The 16,313-nt window shown below is 39.5% G+C and overlaps 1 protein-coding gene across 1 annotated transcript; it reads left to right on the top strand.

The window, feature by feature from the left end:
- Nucleotides 1-1,773: 1,773 nt before the first annotated feature.
- Nucleotides 1,774-15,962, top strand: LOC145715835 (sorting nexin-6; the record flags this gene model as incomplete). Its single annotated transcript, XM_081829771.1, has 5 exons — nt 1,774-1,865; nt 3,791-3,830; nt 9,887-9,973; nt 15,434-15,593; nt 15,678-15,962. Coding segments are annotated over 5 exons (480 nt in total), but the record flags the coding sequence as incomplete, so codon positions are not given.
- Between the last annotated feature and the right edge of the window lie 351 nt (nt 15,963-16,313).

Here is a 16,313-nt window from a genome sequence, read left to right as displayed (position 1 = left end):
GATCTGTTTTGAATAATTTTAAAAAGTAAATAGAGTCACCAGATTTCAGTCTTATTTGTTGAATGTAACTTTGTACAGCATAAGAAAGTACAGTGTAAGGATTACTGTTTTGTTAGAGAATAAACACATTAAACCTTGTAAAATACTGCTGGCATAAGTGGGAATTTCCATACAAAATAGGCATGTCTCGGATTTCGTTAATAATAGCAAACGTTTGTATAATACAGTACTTGCTGTGTGCCAGGTATATAGTAACATTTATTTTTTTATTTTTATTACTTATTTATTTATTTATTTATTTATTTTTAAGATTTTATTTATTTATTCATGAGAGACAGAGAGAGAGAGAGACTCTGGCAGAGGGAGAAGCAGGCTCCCAAGGAGCAGGGAGCCCGATGCGGGACTCGATCCCAGGACCCTGGGATCATGACCTGAGCCGAAGGCAGACGCTTAACCATCTGAGCCACCCAGGCGCCCTTATTTTTATTATTTATTTTTTTTAAGATTTTATTTATTTATTTGACAGAGAGAGACACAGCGAGAGAGGGAACACAGGCAGGGGGAGTGGGAGAGGGAGAAGCAGGCTTCCCGCGGAGCAGGGAGCCCGATGCGGGGCTCGATCCCAGGACCCCGGGATCACGACCTGAATCGAAGGCAGACACTTAACGACTGAGCCACCCAGGCGCCCCTATAGTAACATTTATTAATTCATTTAGTCCAAGTAATCATGCGGAGCTGGTACCATTATTATCCCCATTTCCAGATAAGGAAAGCAAGGCATACACAGGTTAAGTGATAAGCTCGAGGTCGTAGAGCTGGTAAATTGGGATTGGACCCTAAGCAGTTTGGTTCCAGTTCTATGCTCTTAACCATTGCACTTATACTATCCTTTCTCTGAAACGAGATATCTTTTCTCAACAAGTTGTCCCATGGGGTGAGCCCTGGGAAAAGTATTGTGCTGAAGTTGAATACTTCGCTTCCTAGCACCCAAGGATAATGGTGCTACCACCATTCATCTAGCTTCCCAAGCTCCATAATTTTCCCTCCTACCTTAGGTCTCTTGTTTGTAAATCCTACCTATTAGGTTTCCTAAATATCTTCTAGCTTTCTTGTTCCTCTCTGCTGTCACTGTTTTTGCTAACTTGATCCTGACCATCAGTATCTGACACAACAAATTCCTAGTTGGTTACTCAGCCTTCTGTGTCTCCATTTCTAATCTTTATTCCAGGCAGCAGAATTTTTTATCTAAAATCCTTAATGGTTGTTTTTACCACTACTGTTATTTTAAAATGTTTAATAATACCCATTCTTACAAGATCAAATCCAAACTTTATCGTGTCTTACAAAAACCTGTTTTTTCCCCCTAGAATACTTCCAGTTTATTTTTCCATCTTCAGCTCTGTCCACTGTCTTCTATACCCTATAGTGCCTTCTTCCTAGAAGGCTGTTTGAATATACTGTATTCTTTTATGTCTCATTGGCCTTTTTCCATGCTGTCCCCTCCATTTTGCCTGGTAAAGATTTGCTTATCCTACAAGTTCTGACTCATTCAGTAGTGTCTGTAAATCCTTCCCTAACTTACTCAGGTGGAATCATCTGTTTCCCTGGCTCCCAGAGTAGTTTGTTCCTACTTCTAATATAATATTCATCAAGTTATAATATAGCTGTTGTCATTTCCTTCACCAGACTTGGGGTATTTCATACTGCATACACATTGTTTGGCAGGTAGGTGCTCAGTAAGTATTTTGGAATCAATGAATAAATACATTCTAAAAATTTTTTTCCATAGGTGCTGCAGATGATTACAATAGAATTGGTTCTTCATTATATGCTTTAGGAACTCAGGATTCTACAGATATATGCAAGTAAGGATTCTGATTTGAAACATTAAATAAAACAAAAATTTCGTTGGCAGCCTGGACACACAGAATATTTCTGACCCGAGAGTCATTTAGAATATCTTCTTCAAAATACATCAATAATAAGGCGCTTCTTATAAACCTGGATCAGTGTCATTTTTTTCTCTACCATTTCTCTCTTATTTTTTAAATCTGAAAAGTAAAAATTGGCTTTATATAATTTTAACATTTGCAAAGTTTTATTTGATGAAAATTGGCTGATTATGTATGTAAGGAAGAGGAAGACAGAATTTATGTCAAAATGTTCTTAGGTTTTGATGAAGTTTATTATAAATAAATGTTTTGGAATTAGAATATAATACATATTTGTATGTATTTTTTTGGAGGCCAAATTGACTTCTAAAGTAAAATGTGATGTTATCAGTTTATACTTTTTAAAGAGGCTGGCTATTCTAGATTATAAGTTTAATGAATCTTAGGGCAGTCCTAGAGTGACCTGATGGGGAAGTATTATGCATGTTAGTATAGAAATGCTCTCTGGATGTTTGCATACATAGCTGTTGTTTATTTACTTTATACTGGTTTTTCACATTAATCTAACCATAGTTAATTTTAGTTGTTCCTATAATATTGTTTAAACCCAACTCTTCATTGAAAAATAATCCAACTTTTTTTTCAATTTTAAGTGGCAAAACTATTTTCATACTTAATGCCTTTTTCTAAACCATATCCTTGAACTTTTTTCTAGTATATCCCGTCTTAGTAGACATGTAAGATCCAGGTTTTTCGGCAAAACAAGATACTATATATAGCTTACATTAATTAACATGCTATCTTCCCAAAGAGTTAGTCTCTAACTCTTTGATAAGAAAAAGCCAACCTTGCCGTGAGTTATTGGACATAAACCTGTCAAATCAAGTTCTTTTTGGTAAAACAAAGGTCATAAAATAGTGTTTTAGCTTTTAGTAGTACTTGCCCAATCCAGTTATAATGTCACCGGTAATTACATATTATTTCACAGAATACCCCTTTAATGGTTTGGCATTGGGATATTTTTTAGTTGGTGTCAGCATTTGAGAGATAGGCTATTTAGTTAAAAGTGAACATGAATTCAGAGATAGAAACTGGTTATTCATTTCTGTTCTTTTCTTTTTTTAAGATTTTATTTATTTGACAGAGAGAGACACAGCGAGAGAGGGAACACAAGCAGGGGGAGTGGGAAAGGGAGAAGCAGGCTTCCTGCTGAGCAGGGAGCCCGATGCGGGACTCGATCCCAGGACCCTGAGATCATGACCTGAGCCGAAGGCAGACACTTAACGACTGAGCCACCCAGGCGCCCCCATTTCTGTTATTTTCTAAAACAAAGCAGCTCTACTTGAAGATGTTTAACACATAAGTATCAGATAACTTCAAGAGCTGCTCCAACTTTAGTGTTTTCCTTTTAAGTCAGCCTTTTTGGATCCGATTGTTCTATACTTCTATAGTAATTTTGAAGATACAGGCTTTATTTATTATTATGTGACATTCTGCTAAAGAATATAAGGAAAAATTTTTTAATTTAAATGTGTGGCTTGGGGTGCCTGGCTGGCTCAGTCAGTGGAGCACGTGACTCTTGAGCTCAGGGTTGTGAGTTCGACCCCCCCCTTGGGTGTAGAGGTTACTTTAAAAAGTATATATTACATACATAAATAAATGTATGGCTTAGACTGTTACCTTGAAATGGGAAGATTTTTTTAACAGTTTTCAATCTGTTATATGGAAGTATAGAGGTGTTGTTCTAATGAAGTCTGTGGTGAACAAGACCATTAAATATTACTGCAGTGAAATAAGAAAGTTCATTATTAATATGGTTTTGGGGGTATATGCTCTGAACATTTGAAATGAAAAGTCATTTCAAAGCTGGCTTCTGATGAAATATTTTTCCCTTCCAGGTTTTTTCTCAAAGTTTCAGAACTGTTTGATAAAACAAGAGTAAGTACTATTGGTTAACCTTTGAGAGTCTCAATCTTTGCATACAGTAGTGTGTAACCTGTTGTGGTTGTGTTAAACTTTATTGAGAAAGATGAGCTATACTTCAGAAGGATGAAGAGACAGATTTAGATTTGAAAATTTGAGTTTTTTTCAGGAAATAAATTTTTTTGTTATGGCCTTCTGGTATTTGTGTAAAAGTTCATATTCTTATTTTTTTTTTTAATCTTTATTTATTTGACAGAGAGAGCGAGAGAGGGAACACAAGCAGGGGGAGTGGGATAGGGAGAAGTAGGCCTCCCGCGGAGCAGGGAGCCCGATGTGGATCCCAGGACCCTGGGATCATGACCCGAGCCAAAGGCAGACGCTTAACGACTGAGCCACCCAGGCGCCCCCCTTTTTTTTTTAATATTTATTTATTTGACAGAGACAGCAAGAGAGGGAACACAAGCAGGGGGAGCTGCAGGCAGAGGAAGAAGCAGGCTTCCCAGGAGCAGGGAGCCCAACGTGGGGCTCGATCCCAGGACTCTGGGGTCATGACCTGAGCCGAAGGCAGACGCCCAACCGACTGAGCTACCCAAGCTCCCCAAAAGTTCATATTTTTGATCAGAGAACATGTTCATTATGAAACAGCATTTATTTTTATGAAGAATGATCTTTTTCTGGGGCTTTGTAAGCTAGAAGAAAGTCTTAGATTCATTATACTTTTACCAAGATGATAGTGCTTTTGATCCCCCATGACACTGGTTTAAAAATGAGTTGTATCAGGGCGCCTGGGTGGCTCACTTGCTTAAGCATCTGCCTTCAGCTCAGATCATGATCCTGGCATCCCGGGATCAAGTTCAAGCCCAGCATGAAGCCCGGTGTCAGGCTTTGCAATCAGTGGGGAGTCTGCTTCTCCCTCTTCCTCTGCCCCTCCCTGCTCTTGCGCTCTCTCTCTCACTCACTCTCTCTTAAATAAATAAATAAAATCTTTTTAAAAATTAAAAAATAGGGGTGCCTGGGTGGCTCAGTCGGTTAAGCATCTGCCTTCGGCTTAGGTCATGATCCAGGGGTCCTGGGATCAAGCCCCGCATTGGACTCCCTGCTCAGGCGGCAGCCTGCTTCTCCCTCTCCACCACTTGTGCTCTCTCTCTCTCAAATAAATAAAAGCTTTAAAAAAAATTTTAAAAATAAAAATGAGTTGTATCAATATGAGACAGATATGCAACTGCAGAAAGGTGTGATCATAGTAATAATTTCATGTTGACATAGTCTTGATTTTCAGGGATCAGTCTTAGATGCAGTAATATTTAAACACTTTGATAAAGTTGATAGAAAAGTGAAAAGTTTATTAGAAGTTTAAGGGTACTTAACTGAGGGTGGAGGTGGCTAGTCCATTGTAGAAATCTGATTGCAACAGGACTTTGTCATTTGAGTAATGTGTAGTGAAGACAAGGAAAGGAAAAGAGAGATTTTCTCACAAAGGAAAGAGTCATTAAATATATAAATGTTGTATACTGGGGTCCATTATTCTGCTTTTGGCATTTGTACCAATGAGCAGTTTCTGGGAAGATATCATTGTTTTTCTATGTGTTTACATCAAAAGAACAGGGATTTATTACAAAATAGCTTTATGTGTCAAAAGATGTGCAAGTAGATGTAAAATGGAATCAGATATGCAAGAGATTCATTGGGAAGAACAAAGAGGAAGGAGTAGGATAGACATGAAGAAGCTTTAGACCATAGTGCAGGTCTATACCTGTGAAAGGAGAGGGCAGAGGAAGAGGGTACTGAGTAGGAAGAGTTTCAGACTGTAGCATAGTTCCAAGGAAGTTTTGTGTAGGTCAGCCAGAGTGGCTCATTAGAGGGAGCACTGCGTCGGGCAGGAGGGGCTGGCCCTGCTGCCCCATGCTCTGTCATGGGGTGCAGCCAAGGCAGGCATGGGAGGATCAGCATAACCTTGGAATGAATATTGTTCTGGATCTAGAGAGATTGCAAGTAGGACTCTGAACCATATGTGCTCCTTACAGCAAGCAGTTGCTCTTGAAGGAGCTCTAGGTGGCACATTGCCATTGCCACGACTATCTTTATTTCTTTTAGTGTTTTTGTAGTGTTGTGGTTATTTGCTGTATAACAAACCATCCTAAAATAAGTAGCTTAAAAACGACAACCATTTTATTATGCTAATGAAGTCTTTAGGTCAGGAATTCAGAAAAGACAGAGCAGAGATGGCTTGCCTCTGCTCCATGATGTCTGGGCCTCAACAGGGAACATATGAAGGCTCTTCCAGATGTCTGGGGGATGATACTGGCTATCAGCCGAGACTTGAGCCAGGGCTGTTGGCTATAACACCTGCATGTTGCTTTTCCAGGGAGCTGCTTCGGCTTCCTCACAATGTGCTGGCTAGGTTCCAAAAGGAAGCATCCCAAAAGATAGGAAGCAGACATTTTTAGTTTCATTAAGGCCTGGAAACTGGCACAGCATCACTTCTGTATTGGTCATACAGTCTTAGGGTCCAGATTCAAGGGGAGGGGATACATACCCTACTTCTTTTTTTTTTTAAGATTTTATTTATTTGATACAGAGAGAGCGACAGCGAGAGAGGGAACACAAGCAGGGGGAGTGGGAGAGGGAGAAGCAGGCTTCCTGCTGAGCAGGGAGCCCGATGCGGGGCTCGATCCCAGGACCCTGGGATCATGACCTGAGCTGAAGGCAGACGCCTAATGACTGAGCCACCCAGGTGCCCTGACCTACCCTTCTTCTTAATGGAAGGAGAGGAGCCATATTTAAAAGCACCCAACATCGTCTAGCATGTTCCCTAGATTTATCTAAATCAGTTTATCTAAATTTATCTAAGTCAGTTTTGAATATACTTTGTGCATTTATCTGTTAGATTAAGAAATTTCCTAAGTTTATTTCTCTGTTATAAAGGAATATTTCTTAAGCTTCAAGTTTTTTTATTGAAGCATATTATATATATAGGAAAGAGCACATATCAGAAGTATACAGCTCAGGGGCGCCTGGGTGGCTCAGTCGTTAAGCATCTGCCTTCGGCTCAGGTCATGATCCCAGGGTCCTGGGATCGAGCCCCGCATCGGGCTCCCTGCTCAGCGGGAAGCTTGCTTCTCCCTCTCCCCGTGCTTGTGTTCCCTCTCTCGCTGTGTCTCTCTCTCTCAAATAAATAAATAAAATCTTTAAAAAAAAAAAAAAGAAGTATACAGCTCACGGGTACCTGAGTGGCTCAGTCGGTTAAGCGTCTGCCTTCGGCTCAGGTCATGATCTCAGGGTCCTGGGATCGAGTCCTGCTTCGGGCTCTCTGCTCAGTGGGTAGTCTGCTTCTCCCTCTCCCTCTGTGTTCTCTCTCTCTCTCTCAAATAAATAAAATCTTTAAAAAAAAAAAAAAGAAGTATACAGCTCAGTGAAATTTTGCAAATTTTACACACTCATGTAATGAACACCTAGATCAAGATATAGAATTCTTAGGGGCGCCTGGGTGGCTCAGTCATTAAGCGGCTGCCTTCGGCTCAGGTCATGATCCTGGGGTCCTGGGATCGAGCCCCGCATCGGGCTCCCTGCTCGGCAGGAAGCCTGCTTCTCCCTCTCCCACTCCCCCTGCTTGTGTTCCCTCTCTCACTGTGTCTGTCTCTGTCAAATAAATAAATAAAATCTTTAAAAAAAAAAAAAAGATACAGAATTCTTACCAGCAACCCAGATGCCCTGCCCCTCTTTACCTGCTTTCTGAGTCACCACCTCCTACAAGGGTAACCACTACCTTAGCTTCTAACGGCAGAGATTAATTTTATTTTCATATTTTATATAAGTGTTTTATGCAGTATGTATTCTTTTATGTCTGGTTTCATTTACTCAACATTACGTCCATACTATTCATCCATGTTGTTGCATGTTTGTATAGATCCTTCATTCTTCTTGCTATATAGCTTTCCTTTGCAAGAATATACGTAAATTTATTCATCTGTTCTACTGTTGGTAGGCATTTGGAGTTTCTAGTTTGTGGCTGTTTACAAATAGTACTTCTAAGACCATTCTTGCATATCTTCAGCTGAAAATAAGTATGTATTTCTGTTGGGTGTGTATAACCAGGGGGAGAATTAGGGGTCATAGGGTCTCCATGTGAAAAGCTTTCATAGACAGTGCCAAACTGTTTCCCAAATTGATTGTACCAATTTACATTCCTACCAGAATAAATGTGAGCATTGGATTGCTATACAAGCTTATAATACTTATCTTTTTTATTTTAGTTATCCTGCTGGATGTGCAGGGTTTTTAAATTTTAACTTTATTTCAACAGTAATTTCAGACTTACAGAAAAGTTGCAAGAATAGTACAAAGAGGGGAGCCTGGGTGGCTCAGATGGCTAAGCGTCTGCCTTTGGCTCAGGTCATGATCTCAAGGGTCCTGGGATCGAGCTCCACGTCAGGCTCACTACTCAGTGGGGAGTCTGCTTCTCCCTCTCCCTCTGCCTTTCCCCTCCACTCATTCTCTCTCTCTCTCAAATGAATACATAAAATATTTTTTAAAAAAAGAATAGTACAAAGAATTCCTGTACATGTGTCATCCAGATTTCCTGAATGTTAACATTTTCTACATTGCTTAAAGTGCTTTTTCCCAAAAAGTCCATATTCATTTTTTCTGCCCTTTGTGCATATCTCTTTTTTAAAAAGATGAGAATTAATTTTAATATAGTCATGGGGTGCCTGGGTGACTCATTTGAGCACCTGCCTTTGGCTCGGGTTCGTGATCTCAGGGTCCAGGGATCAGGCCCTGCGTTGGGCTCCTTGCTCTGCAGGGAGTCTGCTTCTCCCTCTCCCTCTGCCCCTCCCCACCACTCATGTTCTCTCTCTTTCCCTCTCTCTCAAATAAATAAAATCTTAAAAATGAACACTTTTTAAAAATTTTAATATAATCAATACAATTATCAATGATTTCCCCTTAAATCATCAAATATTGAGTATATAGATGCTCCCATTTGCCTCAGATGGCTTTTTACAGTGGAGTTCGTTTGAGCTGGGATTCAAACAAGGTCCCTATATTGTATTTGGTTGACATATAATACATCTTTTTTAATTTTCTGTCTCTCCAAACTGAATTGAATAGTTTCATCTTTTTAGTCTGACATGGCTGCTTCCCATTTTATCCCAACTCAAACTAACCACATCTGTTTACTACTCTTTTTTGTCTTCAGGCACATTTTGTTAATGTTTTGACTACGTTTTCTGGTTGTTATCAGTAGGAAGATTGATTTGAATTACCTAGTCTTTCATTGTTAGCCTTTATCATTTTATTTATTTATTTATTTATTTATTTATTTATTAAGATTTTATTTATTTGTTTGAGAGAGAGAGAATGAGAAAGAGAGAGCACATGAGAGGGGGGAGGGTCAGAGGGAGAAGCAGACTCCCCACCGAGCAGGGAGCCCGATATGGGACTCGATCCAGGGACTCCAGGATCATGACCTGAGCCGAAGGCAGTCGCCTAACCAACTGAGCCACCCAGGCGCCCTATCATTTTATTTTTATTTCAGGGGAGAGGGAGAGGGAGAGAGAATCTTAAGCAGGCTCCACACACAGCGTGGAGCCCAACACATGCTCCATCTCACAACCCTGAGATCATGACCTGAGCCGAAATCAAGAGTCGGATGTTTGACTGATCCACCCTTGAGCCCCATCCTTTATCACTTTGAAATCATGTGTACATGTCATTGAAATGATGTAACAAGAGATGTAATAAGTGTATATTAGTAATGTACATGTAGTTAGTGATGCTGAAAGATAATATTGAAACTCATTATTGCCAAGAACTTGAGTCAAACATAGAGTCCTTCCATAAATTCACTAAGTCTCATTTGATTTCATTCTTTTTTCTGTTCATTTTTGGTCAAAGTTCTGAAGTACAGTAATAGGCTAGTAGAAAGGACAAGACAAGGAAAATTAGATTAAATAGGAATGGATACTGTAGTCATTTGTAACTTTAATTTTTTTTTTACAGTAATTATGAAAGAAACATTGGCTGTAGAATATAAGTGCTAATTAAATGGCGGATTTTTTCCCCTTTTTCAGAAAATAGAAGCACGAGTGTCTGCTGATGAGGACCTCAAACTTTCCGACCTTTTAAAATATTACTTAAGGGAATCTCAAGCTGCTAAGGTAATTTGATTGTTCATTGTTTTTTAAAATGGACTATTTTACAAAAAGCCATCTCTTTAGAGGTTGTTAGGCTTAAGATTGTTAATGATTATCTCTTGATTTTAAATTAGATTTTCATGTGTGAATTTTTTGTTCTCCTTTTACAGATTGTTGGTCAGGGAACCCCACATAAAAGTTTCCTCTATAAACTTTTTTTAAGATTTTATTTATTTATTTGACAGAGATAGAGACAGCGAGAGAGGGAACACAAGCAGGCGGAGTGGGGGAGGGAGAAGCAGGCCACCCGCTGAGGAGGGAGCCCGATGTGGGGCTCGATCCCAGAACCCTGAGATCATGACCTGAGCCAAAGGCAGATGCTTAACGACTGAGCCACCCAGGCGCCCCTCCTCTATAAACTTCTGATATAGTATAATCTAGAACTATTTTTTTTTTTAATGAATTTGGTATATTCATTCAGATAAAATGCCTACAAAACAAGAAGTAAAACCCCAAATAACAGTTGGTGTAGCTAAAGGATTCCTAAGTCCTCTGTTCTGGGTGAGAGAGCTGTAAAACCAGGATATGTTTTATTTTAAGGTAACTCAAATTTCCTTTTGGAAGTCTGTCTACCTGCAAGACTAAAACTCTTACTAATCCAAAAAATGTTTAACAGAAACATCTGAAAAGGCACTAAAAACTCAGTGGCTCAGATATTCTAAATTCAGGGCACCTGGGTGGCTCAGTCAGTTAAGCCTTCATTTGGCTCAGGTCATGATCCTGGGGTACTGGGATCGAGCCCCACATCTGGCTCCCTGCTCAGTGGGGAGCCTGCTTCTCCCTCTCCCTCTGCCGCTCCCCTTGCTTGTACTGTCTTGCTCTCTGACAAATAAATAAAATCTTTAAGGAAAAAAAAAGGTATTATAAATTCAGTGTTAATTTATGAATTGATACATTGTACAGAAAATTCCCATGTGATCAGTGGTGCTTTGAACACCAATTTTTCATTCCTTATCAAATCATAAATAACCCTTGGGGCACTTGGCTGGCTTAGTTGGTATAGCATGCAACTCTTGATCTTGGGGTCATGAGTTCAAGCCCCATGTTGGGCATAGAGCTTACTTAAAAAAAATTATAGGGGTGCCTGGCTGGCTCAGTTGGAAGAGCATTTGATTCTTGATCTCGGGGTTGTGAGTTCAATCCCTATGTTGAGTGAAGAGATAAATAAATAAATAAACTTAAAAGAAATTATAAATAACCTTTTTAACTTTGAGGACTTAGGTACTTGTAAATATACTATCCATATCAAATTATTTTATCCAGTTGTGTCCTATAAACCGTTTACATTGGGTGGGCAGGGATAAAATGAATTATTCACTATAAAGACCTTAAATTCATTATTTTATTATAATATAGTTGTTAATACATAACTTTTTAGAACATGGCTTTAAAAGTAAATCCAAATTTCTTAGTGACCACAAGAAGGAATTGAAATTTAATTGCAAAAATTAAAACTATATGCAGCATAGGGAATATAGGAATCAGTGGTAGTGTAATAGCGTTGTATGGTGTCAGAGGGTAGCTACACTTGTGCTGAGCACAGCATAACATAGAGCTGTCAGATCACTGTTGTACACCTGAAACTAATGTAATATTGGGAGCCAACTATACTTGAATGTAGGTGAGTAATTAAAAATTATAAATAAATAGCTGTTTAAAAAATACTCAATATTTATTAAACAGCTGGGGGGGAAACCTCATGAGATATCACCACACACCTTTTTTTTTTCTTTTTTTAAGATTTATTTATTTAGGGGCGCCTGGGTGGCTCAGTTGGTTAAGCAGCTGCCTTCGGCTCAGGTCATGATCCCCCACATCGGGCTCCCTGCTCAGCAGGGAGTCTGCTTCTCCCTCTGACCCTCCCCCCCTCATGCTCTCTCTCTCTGTCTCATTCTCTCTCTCAAATAAATAAAATCTTAAAAAAAAAAAAAGATTTTTAAATTTATTTTAGAGAAAGCATGCATGTGCACATGTGGAGGGGGCAGTGAGAGAGAGAATCCTCAGGCAGACTCCCCAGTGAGCGTGAAGCACATCATGGGGGCTCGATCCCAGGACCCTGAGATCATGACCTAAGCCAAAATTGAGAGTCGGCCCCTTAACTAACTAAGCCACCCAGGCGCCCCTCACCACAGGCGCCCCTTAACAAGAATTTGGCTAAAATGAAAAATTCTGACAAAAATTATAGCAACTAGAACTTTCACACCCTGTTAGTTGGAATATGATACAATATTTTGGAAAAGTTTTACAATTTCTTTTTTTTTTTTTTTTTTTTAAAGATTTTTATTTTTATTTATTTGAGACAGAGAGAATGAGAGACAGAGAGCATGAGAGGGAGGAGGGTCAGAGGGAGAAGCAGACTCCCTGCCGAGCAGGGAGCCCGATGCGGGACTCGATCCAGGGACTCCAGGACCATGACCTGAGCCGAAGGCAGTCGCTTAACCAACTGAGCCACCCAGGCGCCCCAAGTTTTACAATTTCTTAAAAAATTAAACACACATCTATCCTGTGGTCCAGTCATTCTAGTCCTGGGTATTTGAGAGCATGTGTCCCCACGGATATTCACAGCAGCTTTATTTGTAATAGTTGAAAACTGGCAACAACCCAAATGTCCACCAGCAGCTGAATGGATAAATTGTGGTGTATATATACAGTGGAATCCTACTCAATGGTAAAAAGGAATGAACCACGGATACATGCAACAATATGGAAGAATCTCAAAATAATTTTGCTGAGTGAAAGAAGCCAAACAATAAAGACCATAGTCTACACAAGAGCTCACTCTTAGTGTTACACATTGTTTTTTGTTTGAAGAAATGTGTAATGATACGTATCTACCATTATAAGTATCATACAGAATAGTTTTCACTGCCCCAAAACTCCTCTGTGCTCCACTATTCATCCTCTTTCCCCTTAAGCCCTGTTGATTTTGTATGTGTGTGTGACATCTCCATAGATTTGCCTTTTCCAGAATGTCATATAGTTGGGCCTTTTCACATTGGCTGCTTTTTTCTTAATATTTTATTTATTTATTTGAGAGAGCATATGTGAACACAAACTGGGGGAGGGACAGACTGAGAGGAAGAAGCAGACTCTCTGCTGAGCAGGGAGACCTGTGTGGGGCTTGATCCCAGGACCCTAGGATCATGACCTGAGCCAAAGGCAAACCAACTGAGCCATCCAGGCGCCCCAGTCAATTGATTCTTTTTTCTTTTCTTTTTTTTTTTTAAAGATTTTTTATTTATTTACTTGACAGAGACAGCTAGAGAGAGAGACAGCTAGAGAGGGAATGCAAGCAGGGGGAGCGGGAGAGGGAGAAGCAGGCTCCTCGCTGGGCAGGGAGCCCGATGTGGGGCTCGATCCCAGAACCCTGGGATCATGACCTGAGCCAAAGGCAGACACTTAATGACTGAACCACCCAGGCGCCCCTAGTCAGTTGATTCTTAACAAGGTGCTAAGACAGTTTTGGGGGGAAAAGAATAGACTTCAACAAATGGTACTGTGTCATCTGAATAGTCCATGGAAATAAAGTTAGACCCCTTCCTCATACTGTGTATAAAAATTTGCTCAAAATTGATCAAAGACCTAAATGTAACAACTATAACATTTTTAGAAAAAAACAATGTAAATCTTTTGACCTCTGTTTGGACATTGGTTTCTCAGATATGACACCAGGAGTACAGCAACCAAAGAAAAAATAATAAATTGGACGGACTTTATTAAAATTAAAAACTTGTGTGTGTCAAAGTACACTGTGAAGAAAAGTGGAAAGACAACCCATAGACTGGGACAAAATATTCGCAAATCATACAAGTCCCTAATAAGCAAATGGTATCCAGAAAATATAAAGAACTCTTATAACTCAGTAAAAAGACAAATAGACCAACTAAAAAATGGGCAAAGGACTTGAATAAACCTTTCTCCAAAGAAAATATACAAATGGCCAGTGAATACATAAAAAAATGCTCAACATTAGCTATCAGGGAAATGCAAATCAGAACCACAGCAAGGAATGCCTGTCTGGCTCAGTAGGTAGAGCATGCGACTCTTGATCTTGGGGTTGTAATTTCCAGCCCCACATTGGGTATAGAGATTACTTAAAAAATAAAATTGTTGGGGCGCCTGGGTGGCTCAGTCGTTAAGCGTCTGCCTTCAGCTCAGGTCATGATCCCAGGGTCCTGGGATCGAGCCCCGCATCGGGCTCCCTGCTCAGCAGGAAGCCTGCTTCTCCCTCTCCCACTCCCCCTGCTTGTGTTCCCTCTCTCACTGTGTCTCTGTCAAATAAATAAATAAAATCTTTTTTAAAAAAAATAAATAAATAAATAAAATTGTTAAAAACAAAACCAAACCACAGTGAGATACCACTTCACATGCACTAGGTGGCTTTAATCAAAAAGACAGGTAAGTGTTGCCAAGGATGGGGAGAAATTAGAGCCCTCATACAGAGTCATTGGAAATGTAGTGGTGCAGCCGCTTTAGAAAACAGTCTGGCAGTTTCTCAAAAGGTTCAGCATAGAATTACCAAGTGACCCAGCAATTCCACTCCTAAGTAATGAGATATGAAAGAGAAAGGAAAACATGTTCACACAAAAACTTATACACAAATGTTCATAATAGCATTATTCATAATAGGCAAAATGTGGAAACAAACCAAATGTCTATCAGCTGATAAGTGGATAAATCAATGTGGTATTTCCATACAATGAAATATTTAGAAATAAAAGGAATGAAGTACTGGTTTACACAATAACATGAATGAACTTGAAATTTTATGCTAAGTAAAGAAAGCCAGACAGAAAAGACATATAATCATATTATATGATTCCATTTTTTTTTAAGATTTTATTTATTCATTTATTTGAGAGAGAGAGAGAGAGCACATGAGAGGGGGGAGGGTCAGAGGGAGAAGCAGACTCCCCGCCGAGCAGGGAGCCCGATGCGGGACTCGATCCCGGGACTCCAGGATCATGACCTGAGCCGAAGGCAGTCGCTTAACCAACTGAGCTCCCCAGGCACCCCTCCATTTTTTTTTTTTTTTAATGAAATGTCCAGAATAGCAAATCTGTTGAGACAGAAAGCAGGTGTGGGGGGGGAGGGGGCGGGTGAGAGGACATGAAGAATGACTGCTGATGAATATGGGGTTTCCTTTTGGGTGACAAAATTGTTTTAAAATTGATTGTAGTGATGGTTATACAATTGTGCGAGCACACTAAAAACCGTTGAATTGTGCACTTTGAATGAGTTATACGTATGTGAATTCATCTCAGTAAAGCTGTTACAAAAACCATTTAGAAAGTAGCTGGCATGTGTGGTATTCATGGTTTAAGTGTTCACTCTAATGATGATGGGGGTGATGGGCTAGTGGTGGTTGCGGGTAACTATTAGAAACGTGCAGCGTATGTTATTGTGAAGCATTCTCTTTTATAGGATCTCCTCTATCGAAGATCTAGGTCACTAGTGGATTATGAAAATGCTAATAAAGCACTGGATAAAGCAAGAGCGAAAAATAAAGATGTTCTGCAGGCTGAAACATCCCAACAATTATGTTGTCAGAAATTTGAAAAAATATCTGAGTCTGCAAAACAAGGTACTGTTACCTTACCCTTTAATCATAAGGTATACTTTATAATATATAAATTAAATAGTTAATCCTAATTTCTTTTGTTCACAGAACTTATAGATTTTAAGACAAGAAGAGTTGCTGCATTCAGGAAAAATTTAGTGGAACTGGCAGAGTTAGAACTGAAGCATGCAAAGGTATTGTCATATTAAAGGTTTAATAATTTAAGTGACTTATAATTTAGAAATGAGTCCGTTATGGGGTACTTGGCCGGCTCAGTTGGGAGAGTAGGTCACTCTTGATCTCAGGTTCATGAGTTTGAGCCCCATGTTAGGCATAGAGATTACTTTAAAAAAAAAGGAAAGAAAGAAATGAGTCCATTATGGAATTGATAATAATTCTTTAATGACAGTTTCCTTCTACAGGCGTACTGTAAGAAGTATTCCTGAATTAGAATTAATTACAATTGGAATTATAATTTTTGAAGGTTATTTTACTGCTTCAAAATAACTTGGTTTTAGGAAATAAACATCCTTCTTCCAGGGTTTTATAGTGTTTATTTACTTCAAATTAAGCCCTTTCTTGTAGTTAATAGAAAGCTTCGGGGATGCCTGGATGGCTCAGTTGGTTGAGCATCCAGCTCTTGGTTTTGGCTCAGGTGGTCATCTTGGCGTTGGGAGATTGAGCCCTGCGTTGGGCTCCTGGCTTAGCGTGGAGTCCACTTGGGATTCTCTCTCCCTCCTGCTC

This window comes from Leptonychotes weddellii, chromosome 9, assembly GCF_054177405.1.
Source record: "Leptonychotes weddellii isolate Sample4059 chromosome 9, ASM5417740v2, whole genome shotgun sequence".
NCBI lineage: Eukaryota > Metazoa > Chordata > Mammalia > Carnivora > Phocidae > Leptonychotes > Leptonychotes weddellii.
Note: the sequence above shows the minus strand (reverse complement) of the source record. Positions and strands in the feature narration are given on the sequence as shown.